Source organism: Zalophus californianus, chromosome 2 (assembly GCF_009762305.2).
Source record: "Zalophus californianus isolate mZalCal1 chromosome 2, mZalCal1.pri.v2, whole genome shotgun sequence".
Taxonomy (NCBI): Eukaryota; Metazoa; Chordata; class Mammalia; order Carnivora; family Otariidae; genus Zalophus; species Zalophus californianus.
In genome coordinates, this window is record NC_045596.1 from 65131589 (window position 1) to 65150411 (window position 18823).

An 18823-nucleotide genomic window follows, 5' to 3' on the forward strand; every position below is an offset into this window, starting at 1 on the left:
TACAGAAAATCATCAAATGACAAAGGAAGAGAGTAAGAAAATAAGAAAGGAACAGAGGAATTACAAACAGCCTGAAAACAAAATGGCAAAAGTAAGTCCAGACGTATCAATAATTAAATGTAAATGGATCAGATTCTCCAATCAAAAGATGTAGAGTGGCTGAATGAATAAAAATAATTTTTTTAATTAAAAAAAAAACAAACCAAGACTCAGCTATATGTTGCCTAGAAGCGATTCACTTCAGCTTTAAGGACACACACAGACTGAAAGTGAAGGGACAAAAAAAGATATTCCATGCAAGTAGGAATCAAAAGAAAACAAAGGTAGCTATACTTACATCAGACAAAATAGAATTTAAGCTATAGATTATAATAAGAGGCAAAAAGAGATCACTATATAATGATAAAGGGATCAATCCAACAAGAGAATATAACAATTATAAACATTTAGGATATATGTAAGATCATAGGGTCTACTCACAGTCCACTGTTCTTATTCTCAGCAAATCAGTAGAGCAAAAGGCCAGGTGTATTCAAGCAAATGCCTCTTCTTCATGGAGGCATGCCGAAAAAGTATTTCATTCTAATAATCCTTAGTGCTAATATCAGTATCCATCCAATTCCTCAAGCTAGGAACCTAAGAGTCATCTATAATGCTTCTCACTAATGACTTCTAGACTATATATGTATATCTGTATATACATATATATATATATATATATATATTTTGCAACCTCATAACTTATAATACTTTTTCAATTCTAGCCTGGGTAATAAACAGACTTTAAACTGGTCACATGGATTCTAGCACTCTTTACTGCCATCTCTTTAAATTCATTCTTCATTCATAACCAGCATAATCTATCCAAACTGCATATCTTGCCCTGCCACTTTCCTATTTACAACCCTCAGATATTCCCATTGCTTACAGGATGAAGATAGTATTGTTTGGTGTTATAAATAAGGCTTTCTGTGACTTGTTCTCTGGGTATATCTTCAGTCTCATTTCTTACCCACCTAATTGAACTTTATGTTCTATTGATACTGAATTGCTAGCCACTCTACCGCCAGCATTCTCCATTCCAGTACTCAACAGCATGATTTCCCATGCTGTCTTATCCAGTTAGAGGGCTATTCTTCCATCCCTGATGCTGTCCCTCTACCTGGCTAATTCCTATTACTCATTTAAGATTCAGGTCTCATGTTACTTCCTCTAGGGAGCTATTTTTAAATTCTCCTTCTCTTCCTTCAGCCTGAGTAAGATTTCTCTCCTCTGTCTTCCCATTGAATTTTAAGCATATTTGTATTGTTTGGATTATCTGTTTTCTCCTATTAGCTAGTGAACACATAAGACAGGAACTGTATGTTATTCCTTATTCTATCCCAAACATGAAAAATTGTGTTTGATGCATAGTATATCCTTTCCATTAATGTTCTTTTAAAAACTGAATGGATGGATGAATGGATGAATAAGTGAATTAATTAATGTGACTTCTCAGGCACTTCTCTCATCTCCTTGCCTTGCTCTAAGTCATATGGCAGCTAGACAACATATTTCCCTCTTGACCTGCAGGAAAAATTGGACAAATGACTACTTTGAAGCCAGAAAGCCTCCAAAGATCTTATTTAGTTAGTTATTTACCTATTAGAACCTCTTAGATGGCCTAGATGGGTAGAAGGAGGGACAGCAGATGGTGCATCTTTAATCTGGACAACTGACAAAATTTCCATGAATGATGCCATGTATTTACAGAGGTCTTGGACCAGATCTCTGGTTCTGTTCATCTCAGAGCATGCTATGTCTCACTCAGGTGATAACCCTGATACTCACAAGCAGTTGTTCCTACAAGATCCACTCATTACAATATCTATAACATGCCAAGAGGGGGTTCTCAAACATAAACAGACTGCACAGAAAGGCTTTATTTCAATTATCACCCTAGTTTGGCTTATATATAGTTTGGAAACCTATATTGAATTTTAACACACACCACCCCACATATATCCATCATGGTAAATGCAAGCAAAGCTTGGAGGTTTCTAATCCTGCTCTAATACATATGGTAAATTAGGCCCAATTTTTTAGAGGAATCCCTCTGTACACTTCCTGAGATGAAACAACTCCTTCTTTGTAGCTGCTTTTTTTTTTTTTTTTTTTTTTTTACCATAAGGGACAATTTGGCTCAAAATCCCCTATTTTGGAGTTTATTCCTTGCCTTCCTCCTTATGTTTTGCTCCCAAGGGAGAATCTTTACTACTTGCAGGGGATATAAGACTATTGCCTAGCCTGAGAAACCTGACATAGAGTAATAGTTAGCAGACAAGCAATGAAATAATCATCTTAAAGTCTTAGATTAAATGCTGATTTTGCTACATAATATCCAGAACATTCTGTAGCTCTAATTTTCTTTTCTATAAAGTGATAATTTAATAATAATAATAATACATACATACATAATATCCCTGTCTATCTTATATGATTGTTTTGGATGTTAAAAAAAAAGAGTATAATGGTAAAAGCTCTTTGTAATTGATAAAGCACTACATCAGTGCAAAACAACATTCACAGTAGTTGTTTCAATAATATCAGAAAAAGAATGAAGTTAAGGGAGGGCTTTCTGTGACCCCCACTCTATCCCTGCACCATCCCTTCAAGATTCTGCTTTGAGAAAGTGCTGCTTCTTCAGTTTACCACAAATGGCCACATAACCCAATTGCTATAGGAGCAGCTAGTAGCATTCTTGCTTGACCGTGAAGTTCTCACTCTAGGATTTGCAACTGAGAGGTGCTCCAAAATGTTTCTAATAATTGCTCTAATTGAAAAATCAGAAAGAGCTTGTGTAACTCGTAAATCTATTTCCAATAGCCCTATCATGGGGGGAAATCTGGTAATGTGTTCATCTGTTAGTATCACCCACTCCTTTCCCACTGTGTGAGGCTGGAAATTCCAGACACCCTACCAGGGGGCTGGGGTCCCCAGTGAGGAGGCCAGTGTACAGTTTAGGAGTATGGAAACAGGCATGAAATCCTCAGAACCTCTACCTGTAAGAAGCGTCCCTCTGCACAAGGAACCCCTTGGTGGTGACCTAAGAAATCTTCTCATTGGGCTATATTATTCTCTACCGTTGAGAATCTATTATAATTAGTCAAGTATCCCAGGTATTATATTCCATTCACCACTACCTCAGTGCTTTCTACAACCAGTCCATCCCCTTGACACCACACTTTTGGTTCAGAGCCCCACAGTGAGCATGCCAGACAGGTGCTAATCTGTCTTCTTGCACAAGTGAAAATTAAAAGAGTGATGGCCTGCCAGCCATGAGCTCTCCCTTCTATCCCTGTGCCTTAGAATGATAGGAGAGCCAGGCTTACTAGCTCTCCTTGCTTCCTTCACTGAGCACACTCTGTCCCCAAAGGGAAGGCACATCCAGTTTCTGCATTTTAGTAGCAGACAGTTAAGAATCATATTTCATATTTAATTTTCAGCCCACAGCAATTTATCTTCTGCCTTACCTCCCTGTGTATGACTGAAAATTTCTCATAATGGTGAGCACTGATGTATGTATATGTTTCAGTTCTTATCAAATCTACTTTTTAAAGAAAATTTCATTTATTTATTAGACAGAGAGAGATACAGCGAGAGAGAAAGCACGAGCAGGAGGAGTGGGAGAGGGAGAAGCAGGCTTCCCACCTAGCAGGGAGCCCGATGCGGGGCTCGATCCCAGGGCCCTGGGATCATGACCTGAGCCGAAGGCACACGCTTTAACGACTGAGCCACCCAGGCGCCCCATTATCAAATCTACTTTGTTACTATCTTTTCCACCTAGAATGCTTGGCTCTACTGCTTTGCATCAGGAAAATCTCACTAGAAATACATTTGACCAAGACATATATTCATTTTTGACCCCTACAGCCCAAAAATACCTTACATAAATTTCTAATGTATCATTTTTTGTTCACATTTCTGATGTCCTATAGACTATGAGTTCCTTGAAGGTAAGAACCATTTTTCTGGGGGGTGTGTGTGTGTGTGTGTGTGTGTGTGTGTGTGTGTTTTATTGTTAAATACTCAGGACCATTCCTGGCACAAAATAGATGCTCAAAATTGTGTTGAATTGAACTGAATGACCACCCTATCTGTCACCAGGGATTTTAATGTTCTCAATTATTTTAATAGTTACAGTGCATTGTTCAACAGTTGTCTATATTTTCCCAACTGGCATAAGCATTTATTAAAAAGCTGATTGAATTTAGAGATACAATATATAGCCATGAACACGAACCAACTTAACTAACTTAGGAAAACACTAAACCTTAGATTCCATGTTCTTACCACCCAAAATAACTGATCAAACATATATTTTTACATGGAATATGATAATTCCAGAAAATTAGTTATTATAGAATGTTATGCTACTTTGATATTTGAAAAATAAAAAAAGAACAAGAATGTTTATTATTCTAGATTAAATTTCATGTCTCTATGCCACAATTGCAATTCCATATAATATAATTTTTCCACAGCGATAAAATTTAAAAAAAAGGTCAACTATAAGAAAACATGCTTTAGCATTGTTTAAACATCTTTATCATATCTTTGGCAAATCTATGGCAAAACTTTGGAAACATTTTACATAAGCACTGGATAAATCAACTCTAAAACAGCAATGTTTAAATTTTTAGATTTGTAGGTGTGTAGACCACACATCTCCATCTCGGTTTGTCCAGCAGCATCTGAGCTTACTCTCGTTGTCTTGGCATAATTATTAGTAGCAACCCCTATCTTGTCCAAGAGCATTCCAGTTCAGACAGTAAAATTATAAGTCATCTTACTTATGGGCTGTCTACACAAAGATTTAAAAAAGGAGATGATAATGTTTATCACTTAAGTGTCCCTATGATTGGTATGAAATCTCCTGATTTTTTCATTTTTCAATATAATCTTTTGATTTAACAAAACTAGTTCTGTAGGATTTTAATTTTATTTCTGTTTTTACAGATTTCCTTTAAATATGAGTATTTCTCTGTCCAACAAATTATATTTCATAAATGTACTTTCTTTCTTTTTATCTCAAAGGGAATGTGCTTTAATTTTATAACCATAAACAAGTCTTAAGTGCTATAAAAGCCTACTGGTCCAACTGTATAAAACCTAAAAAGATTTCATTATTAATAGAGATAGGAACAAAATTCCTTCCTAGTTATTATATATTGTCGATTGTATTCATGGGGAAAATCCCTTAGATGATAATAGCTTCAATTCCAGTGATGTGTTCTCTGTGATGTCAAATTTCATGTTTACGTGGTAGTGATTTCATTTTTTCTCTATGCTTTATATACTGGTGACTGAACAATCATTATGTTTATTTTATTTTCACCCTAAGACCTTAGTTTGCCTTTAGATGTATTTTTATTTGCATTTTTCAAATCTTTAATAACATCCTCCATTTTATGCTTTCATAATTTCTGTAAGTATGTCTCTTCCATTCCATTTGAAGGAAGGTAGTGAGCAAAACGAGGCCAAATAAGGTATTCTGGAGAATGGCTTTGAAATTTACTCCCCCTGGTGGTCCAAAGCTCTGTTGCCCTGTGATGTCATCAGAATATTTTCTCTGGTATCAACAATTATCATGTAAAATAAATGACGAACAGGTAATTGTTTCCAAAAACATACATGAGATCCCCTTATCACTTAATGAATAGACTTTCCACAGATTTCATTTTATTATTACAACTTATTTATATAAGTTGTGTATAAGTACACTCATAAGTACACTCAATGTCCAATTTCCAGGTTGTTTATCATAGGGAATAAATGGATAATTGTTCTTTTATTCCAAAAGCTTAAATAATTGTACATAAATTACCTCATAAGTTCTTCTATGTTATAAATACAGTATGTTTAAACTTTTCTATAAGTATTTTCAAGTTGTGAACACTGAGACATAAATCAAAATAATGTGTAAGAACTCACTGACTCAAAAGAGGCTTTTATAATCATAGAATATTATTATTATAAAGAGCCTTTGAAATATGTAGTTCAACTTCTGAACTTCACATAGGAGAAAATTGAAATCATTGCATCAGGGTTTAGATTTCCTAAGTCCTGGATCAATGTTCTAGATCAATTCTTTTAATTTCCTCTTAAAATAATTTTTCTTGCATCTTCTTTGTTTTAATTCTTAATAACTGAAAATAATATTAATTGGGTTATAAATAATAATAGTAGAGATGGGTAAAGATCATTTATTTAATCAATAAGCATTTATTGAGTGCCACTTATTCATATAGAGAGTACAGCAAGGATAAATAGATTTGGAGGGTGGGAAAGGAAAATTTATTTTTTGGTATTTGAGATAGAGGAGTCTATGGTTTATGCCAGTAAGTACAATTAAGCAGGTAATGTGGATTATCAGCTCAGGTGAGAGAACTGAGAGGGAGGGCAGGGGATGGGGCAAATTGGCATAGAGAAGATGGGTTTAATTATAATGTATTAGGAGAAAAATGTGACAGCCTGGAGAAAATCTGATTTGGGGTAAGTTTTGAAATCTCTTTTCTCATCTTCCCTTTCTCTTTCTTATTCCTTTCTTTCTACTTCTTTTCTTCTTTCTTCTTTTCCTTTCTTTCCCTTTCCTTTCTTTCTTTCTTCCTTCCTTCCTTCCTTCCTTCCTTCCTTCCTTCCTTCCTTTCTTTCTTTCTTTCTTTCTTTCTTTCTTTCTTTCTTTCTTTCTTTCTTTCTTTCTTTCTTTCTTTCTTTCTTTCTTTCTTTCTTTCTTTCTTTCTTTCTTTCCTTCCTTCCTCCCTTCCTTCCCTCCCTCCTTTCCTTCCTCCATTCTTTCTTTTCTCTTCTTTGTTTAGTTGGGATTGTTGATATGCATTTGTTGGTCCTGGGGAAAAATTTATGGTGAGATGAATTTGATTATATCAGGAAAATTTTAGATGATTATTTGAAGTAACTAAAGAGGCAATAAGGGATGGAATTTAGAACATAACATGGATATGCATGTTTTCTTGGAAAAGAAAAGGGGCACCTATTCCTCTGAGTTGACTGGAAGGAGGTAAGAGACATTGTCAATATAAACAAATTTGCTACTGATGGAACAAGATATTGATAATTAGTTTCCATTTAGTGTCCTTTATTTTCTTAATAAAGTAAGAGGTAAAGTCATCTTCTGAGACTAAGGAGGAAAGTGGAGGAATAGGAGGCATGAACAATACAATGAATGACAAAGAAGATAACTAGAGACATGTAAAAAATTGCTCTGTAGTGCTTGAAATCCAACTGAGGTTAGAGATTTGGAACTTAGAATTATATCAGTGGTACAGTTGTTTCAGCAAAAGTTGCCAGAGACCATAGAGAGGAATGGAGACAACAAATATTTGAATCAGTTTTGAGTTGGTATTTTTTTAAATAGGGTCAAATGAGCAATAAAGTTGTGACTACTGGCAAGTATCTTGTGAATCATGGGTAAGTAAAGAAGTAAAGAAATCAATTGTAAATTAGGATGAGGGTGAGCCAAGGAACTCAAGGCCTCAATAAGGTAAAACAGTAGTGTAGATGAACTAACAAAGAATACTAATAGACAATAAAAATTCAATAAAAGTTAGATGTTTCACGGGGATTTCAAGTTCAACATGTCCAAAACTGAACATCCCTCTTCCCCCACCTCCTTCCTTCTTTTGTTATTTTATGTTCTGGTAAATAATTCTGTCCACTTAAGAATCCACACCAGAAATCTGAGAATAATCCTAGGATCTCATCTTGTTGACATCCCCCTCATAACATCAAATCCACTTTTTAGTATCTTTCAAATCCAGTTCCTCATTTTCATCTACAAGTACACATTAGGATCACCTGGGCTCTGCATGTATAAAATTTGATCATTTTGTACCTATTTCATGGGGTTCATGATAGGATTAAATGAGATAATATATTCATTAGGTTCAGTACAGTACCCAGCACATGATAATTATTGTCAGTTGTCCTTATTAAATACTAATAATTACCAGCTCTTAGAATTGACATGTGAAATGAAACCTGTTTCCCATCCTTGCCTAGAACAAAAGTATTGATAAACAATCTAAATTGTTCATCAAAAGGGGGCACCTTGGTGGCTCAGTCATTGAGCGTCTGCCTTCGGCTCAGGTCATGGTCCCACGGTCCTGGGATCGAGCCCCACATCGGGCTCCCTGTTCGGCAGGAAGCCTGCTTCTCCCTCTCCCACTCCCCCTGCTTGTGTTCCCTCTCTCTCTCTGTCTCTATCTGTCAAATAAATAAATAAAATCTTTAAAAATTAAAAAAATAAATTGTTCATCTAAAGTACCACATGCTATACAAATTTACATTTTTATGTAAAGAGTGTGTATGTATATATATATATATATATTTTTCCCCCCTGCCTGGACTTTAATAAAGCTTTTTAATTTGAGATGAGTAACAAGATAAGAATGTGTGATATAAATCATGCCTCTCTAAGCACAGCTATGCTATGACTCAAGCATTTTACTGGGATTATCTGTATCTATATATCTCATAAATAATTATTTAGAGAGACATATAAATAATTATGGTTAGAATCACACCCATTGTCCCTCATTCCAACTTAGCAATCTTTTAACTGAACAACCAGTAAGATGGAGGTCAAATTACCATTCTTTTCTGGATTAAAGTGAATTTGAGAAAAAGCTTGGGTACACAGTCAGATTGGCTCCTAATACCTTCGCTACTGAATTGAATTTATCACCAGTGCTATAGACTGCTACCTTACCATCACCCTATTGGGGGCTGAGCCTGCCATGATAAACTCCACTTTTGAAGGCTAGCTAAAGTAAGGACCTAGAAAGCCATGAAATGCTCAGCTCCTTTCCTCTATTCACCAAATAGTCATTCTTGCTCTCTTGGGGAGGACATACTCAACAAACAAAGGTGGTTAGAAAACCACTTTTCCTAACTCTGTGCCTCAGAAAGGGCAGATATTCCTATGTCTTGGCCATAGAACAAATAGTAGGGGAAGAGAGAAAATAGCTCTCATTAATATGTCCCCAGTGATATAAATATATGATTGATGTAGTGAGCTTTTTCTAAGTGTTGAAAAATTTGAGGGTAAACATTACATTTTCAGGTAATAGCATAAAAATTGATGCCTCAGAAAACACTATAATTCAAAGTGAGTTTAATCAATGAAATCTACTCTTTAAAAATGAATAAGGGGAATAAAAAAGTACAAAATAACCCAGAAATAGGATATTAGACATATTAGAAACACGTTAATACTTGAACATATTAACATGATATTAGAAATGTGCTAATAAGAATAAGATATGTGAAATTAATATACTGAGAATTCTTACAACTCATATTATGGTATTATATCAATTTTTGACAAGTAGGTATAAAGCCAGACATGGAAAAAATAAGAAGTTTCCACAGATCAACCGAAAAAAAAAAAAAAGATAAAATGCAGGCAATGTTGAACAGTAGGAAGAACACACTTGTGCCTTGAAACGCACAGATCTGGGTTGAAATATTAGTCCTATGACATATTAGTTGCAGGGCCTTATCCATGTCATTTGACCTCCCTAGCCTACTTGCCTGGTCTGTGAAATGAGAACTTCATATGGGTGTAGTGCTAGAAAACATCACATCATGCCTGGCCTATGGTAACCTCTCACACTCACATAGTTTCCTTACTCCCTGGGAAACATATTATTGAAAAATAAAGCCTGAAAGAAATGAATTAAATTGTTTTGAATGAAAAGAGGTGACTTAGCCTGCCTTTCCTTCTAGTAAACAGTCTCTTAATACCCTGAATACTCTTAAGACCCTGAAGAATCTGAGCTAGAAGAAATAGCTTCAAATTGCATCAATTTTCTTCTTGAGTTCCTGGGGAATATAATACTGGACTAGGCCCTAGTTCATAAAGTGTCCAAACCAGGAAATTATGCAAAATCGTCATAAATATGTATTTAAATAATTTGAGAAAAACCCAGTCTAATCTCTTCTGCAAGAATTTTAATCACACATGTGTCTTACATGGTTATACAGACTATGATCCAATTCATTTATCTTGAAACTGAACTGCTCCAAATATTTTCTGAAATATATTTGTCAATTCATTTTATCATACATATTAATTTCTAATAAATATTTATTTTGCTAGCTTTTACAACTGGGACAGTCATACTGCTGTTTGGAATTCAACTCCCAATTATCAAGTGATTGCTGATAATCCAGAAGGCTTACTTTTCAAATACAAAAGAGACAGAAAAATTCTCAATGTAGATCCAAAGGTAAGACTGTTTTTACATTTATATATCACACCTAATTTTATTGTATTTCTTACATTATTAAAAAATCTGTTAAATATTTGACACTCTTCAGTATTTAAATCTAGAAATAAAAGACTGTGTTGAAACATTTTCTTAAAGAAAAACAACTCCAAACTTAATCAATTATCAGAAATCAATAGGGAAGGGGTGCCTGGGTGGCTCCGTCATTAAGCGTCTGCCTTCGGCTCAGGTCATGGTCCCAGGGTCCTAGGATCGAGCCCCACATCAGGCTCCCTGCTCCGCGGAAAGCCTGCTTCTCCCTCTCCCACTCCCCCTGCTTGTGTTCCCTCTCTCATTGTGTCTCTCTCTGTCAAATAAATAAAATCTTAAAAAAAAATAAAAAAGAAATCAATAAGAAAGAGTTTGTGGGGAATTTAAATAGAACTTACAAGTGAGACTGCTTCTCCAAGCCTACCAGCAAATTAGATCAGGGAGCCAGTGAGCAATGCATTTGTGTGCTCTGATCCTGGGGATGTCTGGTACTTTTTGCTCTTAAGGGGAAGATAAATCATTTACAGAAGAGAGACTCTCACCTCACAAATGTTCCCAGAATTCTAACATCCCTTTTTATATGTGACTAACACTGAAAATAATATTACCCTTAGTGTATTTCTAAGTGTTAATTTAGAAAATACATTTTATTTAAATATTTTAAAGACATGTCCCATGATATTTTGAATTTGTTCAAGGACAAATATTTACCTCTTACATATTTTCAATGACTGTGTTTGCATCATGACTTTTAATCATGACTTGTATGTTTAGGGGTAAAGGTTAAAACTTTACTTAAAGTAATATGTGCTTGAGTTGCTTAGGCATTTTTTTTTTAACTCTTGGAAAACATGTTACTCATATCACAACAACAGTCTAAAATCCAAGTCAAGAAAAGTATTCCTTCACAGTGAAAGAAATAGGAATTTTATGATATGCCTGGGATAGAGACAAGGATGGACCAAAGGAAAATGGGAGTCTGGTTATAAAAACTTTTCCAAAACTTTTTAGAAATTTAAAAAAATAAAATAAAATGATTTTGTTTCATATCCACTTAGTATAATTTCTTGCTCATAAAAATTGCTCAAAACTACGTGCTCAAAGAATGAATAAATGAAATTCTGTGGTAAGAAATGGATTGTTGTCTGCAATCAGATACAACTCCAACACAATGACTTAACAGAATAGAAGCTTCTTTCTTTCCCATGTATGAGGCTCAATTGTCAGTCCAAAATTAGGATGGCAGCTCCACAGTCATCTAAGCCAAAATGGCCCTCATCCTCTTGGACCAAAACAGATCTGTAGCCCAAACAACCACATTTCAAACAGAATTCATGGACGGAGTTCAAATGGTGCAAAGGACACCCCTGCCCCAGTGCCTTTTAAGGAAGTTTCCCAAAAACTACCACACAAAGGTTCACTTATATTCCATGGCAAGAGCTTAGTCACATGGCCATATCCATCTACATGGAAGGCTGGGAAATATAATCTTTGTTCAGGTGGTCATACACCTCACTGAAATCAGAAGTTCTGGAAAAGGGAGAAAGAAATTTGGGTAGACAACTAGCAGTTTCTGACACAACATTATCTCCTTCAAAAGAACACTACTCTTGGGGCACCTGGCTGGCTCAGTAGGAGGAGCATACAACTCTTGATCTTGGGATTGTGAGTTCAAGCCCCATGTGGGGTTGTAGAGATTACTTAAATAAACAAAATTAAGAAAAAAAGTACCCTACTTTTTTATTGGTCTCGGGTTTCTCATTAGTAAAATGAAGGACTGAACATGAAAATCATTTGGTCCATAATTATTATGAACTGATAAATATCAGCACACCTTTTCTCTAGTGGTGACTCTTTCCTCACAAATGTGTGTCAAAATTGAGGCAAAGTACAGGAAACTTAATTATATTCACAGAGACTTTTAGAAGGCTAAAGATATAAAATAATTAATGGCTTCATTAAGAGGTGTGAAATAAATTTTTGAATCAGTTTTGAATGATACCACACTTAAACTACTGTAGGGCTCTGTTTTAACTAATGGTATATACATACTTCAAGAACGTATGTCATGAATTACAGCTTTTAATAGTCTTTGTGGAATCATTATTGAATACAAACTGTTCCTTGAACATGGTTTAAATAACTACTAAACCACTCACTTCCTGAATAATTAATCATGAGACTTCAAAGATTTAATTTTCAATACATGAAATATAACATTTTCTTCTCTGGGGGAGGAAGTTTTTTCTTTTTTAGATTTTATTTATTTATTTGAGTAAGAGAGAGAGAGAGAGAGAAGGAGCAGGGGGAGGGGCAGAGGGAGAAGCAGACTCCCCACTGAGCAGGGAGCCCGATGCGGAACTCGATCCCAGGACCCTGGGATCATGACCTGAGCCGAAGTCAGACGCTTAATGAATGGAGTTACCCAGGTGTCCCTAGGGGATGAGAAGGGTTTTGATTATAATTTCATTTACAATTCAAAAGATTCATGATGATTCTGAAGGAAAGGTATTTCCAAATCCTGGAGAAAGAATAAGCATCTAGTTAATTACTGATGAGAGGAAAATCAGTAAAAGAATTAATTATGAAAGAATCATTGGGTAGGACACTTGATATTACTTAGATACTTATATTCATTTAATTTTTCTTTTAATTTTATCTTTTTGAAGATAAAAACTTATAGCTGACCTACTGGAAAAGAATGCTGGTTTCAGCATCAATAAACAAAATTCTATGCCTTACTTTACAATTAACTGGCTGCGTGGCCTGGTGAAATTCACCTAATTTCTCAGAGTTTTCACATTCACAAATGGAAGATGTGAGTGTTGTTGCTGTTTCCTGATCTCTAGGATCCCTCTACAGCCCCAGTTCTCAGAGATTCTGACTCAACTGCTCCCAGGTGTACATATTTTCACAAGCAGCCAGTGTGATTCTACTACACATTATCTGTGAACCACAATTGGCGAAAATCTTCTCCCTACAAAGACAAGAATCTCAAGAGATCTGGCACTCTGTTTTCAAACCATAAGTGTTCTCAAACATTTGACCTCAGACAAAATATAACACATATATTTTAATTTTTATGGGCTAGATATGAAATTAGCATGTACATCTACATAATAACTTACCTTCTTCTAAGAGCCATGATCCTTTCATATTTCATGCACCCGTACAGCATCTCTTACAGACCTACAGAAGAATAAAAAAAATAAGCTGTCAGGTTTTTAAAATTACAAATGCACAATGATAAGAATTACTTAATGTTTTTATTAATTTTATTTGAAATTCTTCCTTAAATGAACACCATAACTTATAACACCGTAATGTACTCTCAAATACTGTAAGAACAGTACAACTCAACTCTCCTTTTCCTTTCCTTCACATAATCTCTTTGAAGTATTTCACACTGGGGTGCCCAGTTGGCTCAGTCGGTTGGGCATCTGCTTTGGGCTCATGTCATGATCAGATCCTGGAATCCAGCCCTGCCAGGCTCCCTGCTCAATGGGGAGCCTGCTTCTCCCTCTCCCCTGCTCCCCATCCCACTCATGCACTTTCTCTCTCTCAAATAAATGAGTAAAATCTTTAAAATATATATATATATATATATATATTACACTTAAAATTTTAAAAGGTCAAGATAAACGAAAGGTGGAAACTGTGATAAACAGGATGTCTTTCCTTTGTACAACACAGATGTAGACTCATTAACTCTGAAAAGTGGTTCCCATGAAACATAGTTGTTTGTGAATGGTAACAGTGGAAAAAAGAAAATTGTGCAGATCTTAGAATGAGTAATATGAGTTCATTGGCTGAGAAATTCCAAATGCAATAAGAGTTTGGTTGCATTGAAAACAGGACCACTGGCTTTAACTTCCCTGCAGCTGTATAACATCTGGAACAAATAAAGCTAGTTTCTATTTTTGAGTGAAGAATGCTTGTCTGAATGATTCACACCCACCAAAATGTTTCCAGTGTATTATCTTTAGAAGGATTGAGTGGAAGCACTTTGCACTCACTCCCTACATTATCTGGACAAATGAAAAAGTAGGTATTTTTCTTTTGCTTTTAAGAAGCATTAACCATGGGAGAGTTTCCTTGAGTCTTAGAATAATATGGGTGGTCTAAAACCTCCATGTTCTACTAACTGGAGAGACAGTTTGTATAGAACAGTTAAAAATAGGAAAAATCTTCTTTAATGGCACCAGCTTTTCTCCCCTCCCTTCTTCCATTCACTAAATGCGAGAGCCCATCACCTGGAAAAATGCCTGGTTAATAGACACTTAATAAGTATTCGTGAAATAAATGATTAAATGAACGATTTCTTCCAAACACACAAAAATAATACTACACTAATTAAAAGTTGAGAAGCCGATTATATCACTGATACTTGGTATAGCAATGATAGCCAGAATGGGAATAGCCACCTCATTCTATATTGATCCGAGTAAGTCAGAAAATAATTACAAAAATTTATCAGTGAAAACAGTTAGTGTAGCCATAATTTTAGGTTTTTAAAGGTTATGCAGAAATCTTAATTTTGGTATGTGCTTTCAAGTCTTGTACAAGCCCAGAAATATATAATTTAAACCATCTGAAATTAAGACTGCTGAATTAGAACATGTTTTTGAGGGGCACCTGGGTGGCACAGTCAGTTGAACATCTGACTCTTGGTTTCAGCTCAGATCGTGGTCTCTGAGTCCTGGTCTCCAGGTTGTGGGATTGAGACCTGCATGGGGCTCCATGCTCAGCATGGAGTCTGCTTGAGATTCTCTCCCTCTGCACTTCCCACTCATGCTCTCTCACTCTAAAATAAATAAATAAATCTTTTAAAAAATGTTTTTTATTTATGAGTAAATTGACTCAAACATGTTTAATGACTTACTCAAAGTCACATGGTTCATTCTTAGTAGAGTCTAGCAATGGAGCTTAAATGTAACTATTATGAGACACCGTAGGGGATCTAAAGGTGAGCAAGAGTTCAACCTTTGCCCTTTATTAAGGTTATAATACTTATAGGGAGATAGGCATGTAAAAAATATAACTGCGGTATAAAATAAAAAGTGATACGTTGCAAAAAAGAGAAATGCTTTGGGAATTCAGTGGAAGAAGAGATGATTTTTGATTTGGGGTAGAAGCCAGTGGAGAGGGAATGGTGAGAGGATAGCATTGGGGATAGATAGGTGATAATAGAGGAGGTAATCTTTTAACTGGACTTGAAGAATGATTAGAAGTTGCACTCATAGAGATGGAAGCTTTAGAATATATGATGCCCATCTTCATCTCCAAAGATTCTAATTTAATTAGTCCCGGTGGAAGGCCTGAGGAACTGTACTTTTCAGAAGCTCCCAGATGATTCTAATGTGCAACCAGGGTTGAGATCAAAGTGTAGGAAGGAGAGTAATAGCAGAGAAATTCTGAGAGAAAATTGAACTCCAAGTGTGGAAGCCAAATCTAGTAAGTTTTTTGCTGTTCTGCATAGTTCAATGAGAATCTGTACCATTTGTGTCATGACTTAGAATTTCTGAGTACTAAACTGATTAAGCCATTTTGAAATGAGGTGAAGTTAATGTTCTGTTGGCTAACTTTCAATGGTGTGCAAAAGAAAATCAGTATGAAAAATGTGAAATTCCATAAGACAGTCTCCTTTTTGTTACTTTGTCTAATAAAACCCGCTTGAATATAGTCATTTGATAAGTGGCTGATAATTAACAAGCAAGCAAACAAACAAACAAACAAAAAACATGTTAAAAGATGTTAAAGATACATGGTTTCTATTAAATGTAGGAAATTGGTGAAACAAAAGACACTATAATAGAATAAACCTTTCTGGATCCATCCTGAGTGTCACAGAACTTGGAAGGCATGTATAATGCAGTGCATTGACTTAGCAGAATGTATTTATTTTCTCTTTATACATCAATACTCCTGACTGTACAACAGGACACCCCCAATCTAGACTTGTCCTTTTGAAAATCACAGTTGTTGAAACAGAAAAATGTGTTACTTTGAAATGAAAACTGTTATCATAAGAGCTCTTCATCAGTGTCCAACCCACAGTGGCTTGATTAGGAGTGATTTCAGTCAACTCAGTAAAGCATCTTCCCTTCCTCTCTCCTCACACTGGCCAAACAGAGCCCTAGACTCCACCCCCAAGTGATTCAAGCTGAATTGGTCTGTGGTGAGGCCCAGGAGTCTGTATTTTTAAAAGTTTCCCCAGGTGATCCTAAAGATTAGCTGGATTCGATATCTATTGTTTTGTTATTAGTGAATTAGTAATACTTTATAAGCTGTTGGTTTCACCTTACAGATTATGTATGTCCATAAAGTAATCAAACTTCGCTCCTCTAAAACAAGTTTTAATTCAACAGTTTTAATTGTAAGTAGTCTAAATTACACATTCCGAAGACTATACAGACTAGAAAGTATAGACTGTATACCAAAGACTTCTGGATAACCTCCATAGTAATAAGACTGACCACACTAGATGCTTCCAGGGGTAAATTGCCGCTTTTTTTCCTCACTTATTTGGATCATTACAGAGTTGGGTGGTGGTATCCTTTCTTGCTATCATGGTCTCATCAAAAATCACTTTGTCAGGTAGGTTTGTCCAGAAACTCAAATGAAACAATATATACTATGGAAACTCATAAAGCAAAAACTGAAACATGGGGCAGGAAACTTTTCTGGTCACTTTACCATTGTATCTCCAGTGCTAGCATATGATAGATGCTCAGTAAACATCTGTGGAATGAATAAGTTGAATATTAAATATTTGCTAAAGAAATGAATAGTAGGGTCAAAAATAATCCTGGAAACTTTTGAGGTTAACTTTAAAATATTTTAGAATCTTAGGCACTATAAACATATGTAGAGCTAATGCTATTTTTAGCTGAAAATTAACAGAGTAATTGACTGTGGTGCTTTTCCCTCCTTGGTAGGTGAATTAAACCTGGGGGCTCTTTGCTGAAATTTGGAGTGATGACCTTGGGTATCAGGGTAATGGTGATATGTTAGGTCCATGGATGAATGAGAAAAAAATTTTTTTAAGATTTTATTTATTTATTTGTCAGAGAGGGAGAGAGAGAGAGAGACAGAGCACAGCAGGGGGAGCAGCAGGCAGAGGGAGAAGCAGGCTCCCTCTGAGCAAGGATCCCGATGTGGGACTCCATCCCAGGATATTTAACCGACTGAGCCACCCAGGTGTCCCAAGAAAAATATTTTTATTATTTTTTAAAATAAATATAGAGTCATCATTGTATATTATGCAGATACAAAGAAAGACAAATTCTACTTTCTTTTTCTATGAGCAAAAGAATAGGTGAACAACATTGAAAATTAAAAATAACTTCTACCAATAAAAACATAATTTTTGGTTCTAGTGATTTTTGATTCTAGTGATTCTAGTGGTATTTTATCATATCTCCTCTCTGTTTTGTTCCTCCCAAGAAACCCCCACCCAAGTATTTGCTACTATTAGTAGGAAAGGTGTTAATTGCCTCCTTAATGCTGCCTCCCAGTTCACTGACTACATTAAAATCCGAGAGAACCTGTCAGAGGATTGAAATTGCTCCTCTCAAAATGGAGGCCCATACCATTTCTACATCCTTTCTGCAGATGATTCAAATTTAATCTGTTGAAGCTCTGCCCTTCTAGTGAAGTTTCTCAATTTTACAATCTGCCTTTTTACAGAGTTCAGGTGTATTTCCTACTGGACATTTAAGGAAAAACAAACAAACAGCCCATACTGAATAGAATACATTTAAGCAAAGATATGGTTTCTTCAAAGTCTCCAACAGTGTTCCCTCAAACCCCACAAACTTGAATTAATGAACCACAGGACACTGAATTACCTACACCACTCTTCTGGCTCCTAGATTTTCCTCGGAGGCCTCTTGTAAATGTTCCTTTTTAACTGTGGCACAGGCACACTTATTAAGTAAAGTTGAGGCCTTGCCAACTTTCTGGTTTCGCTGCCCAAATTACTGACTGTTTGGTTGATTATAGCCCTAAAACACCCACATACTAAGAAGCTTTTAAACATTTTCTCCCCTGGGCAATCACCTGGTATACCTGAACTGAAAGTTTACCACATATAAATTAAGTATTTACTCAACAAACTGCTGCTAAAATCAATGGCCTTAAGGAGTATCTTAAAAATTACATAACAGAGCTTGACTTTTATGAATTAAAACTCCTAAAACTTAAATGCTGTGCCCTCCTTTTGACCTGAAAAACTGATTTTGATTTTATATACAGTATTACAGAACAACCCCTAGAGATAAGCACATTGCTGTTAAGTGTCCAATGTATGAACTCATAGCTAAAGTGTAGCACAAGAAATGTGAGCTGGAGGAAAGAAAAAATTAAATATAAAAATTTGCATTATTATTTGTATATCAGTGCTTAGTGCTAAGAAAATTTGCATTATTATTTGTATATCAGTGCTTAGTGCTAAATGATAACCCTTCACCATCCAAGTTGAATACATGCAGTGAAAAAAAAGT

The 18823-nt window shown here is 35.5% G+C and overlaps 1 protein-coding gene across 2 annotated transcripts in view; it reads left to right on the forward strand.

Moving 5' to 3' along the window:
- CFAP299 (cilia and flagella associated protein 299) overlaps positions 1 to 18823 on the forward strand; it is a 562489-nt gene that overhangs the window by 533664 nt on the left and 10002 nt on the right. For both annotated transcript variants that reach the window (XM_027600046.2, XM_027600047.2), the window contains one exon: positions 10160 to 10289. In XM_027600046.2, the coding sequence (XP_027455847.1) occupies positions 10160 to 10289 (130 nt within the window). The remainder of the gene's footprint in view (positions 1 to 10159; positions 10290 to 18823) is intronic.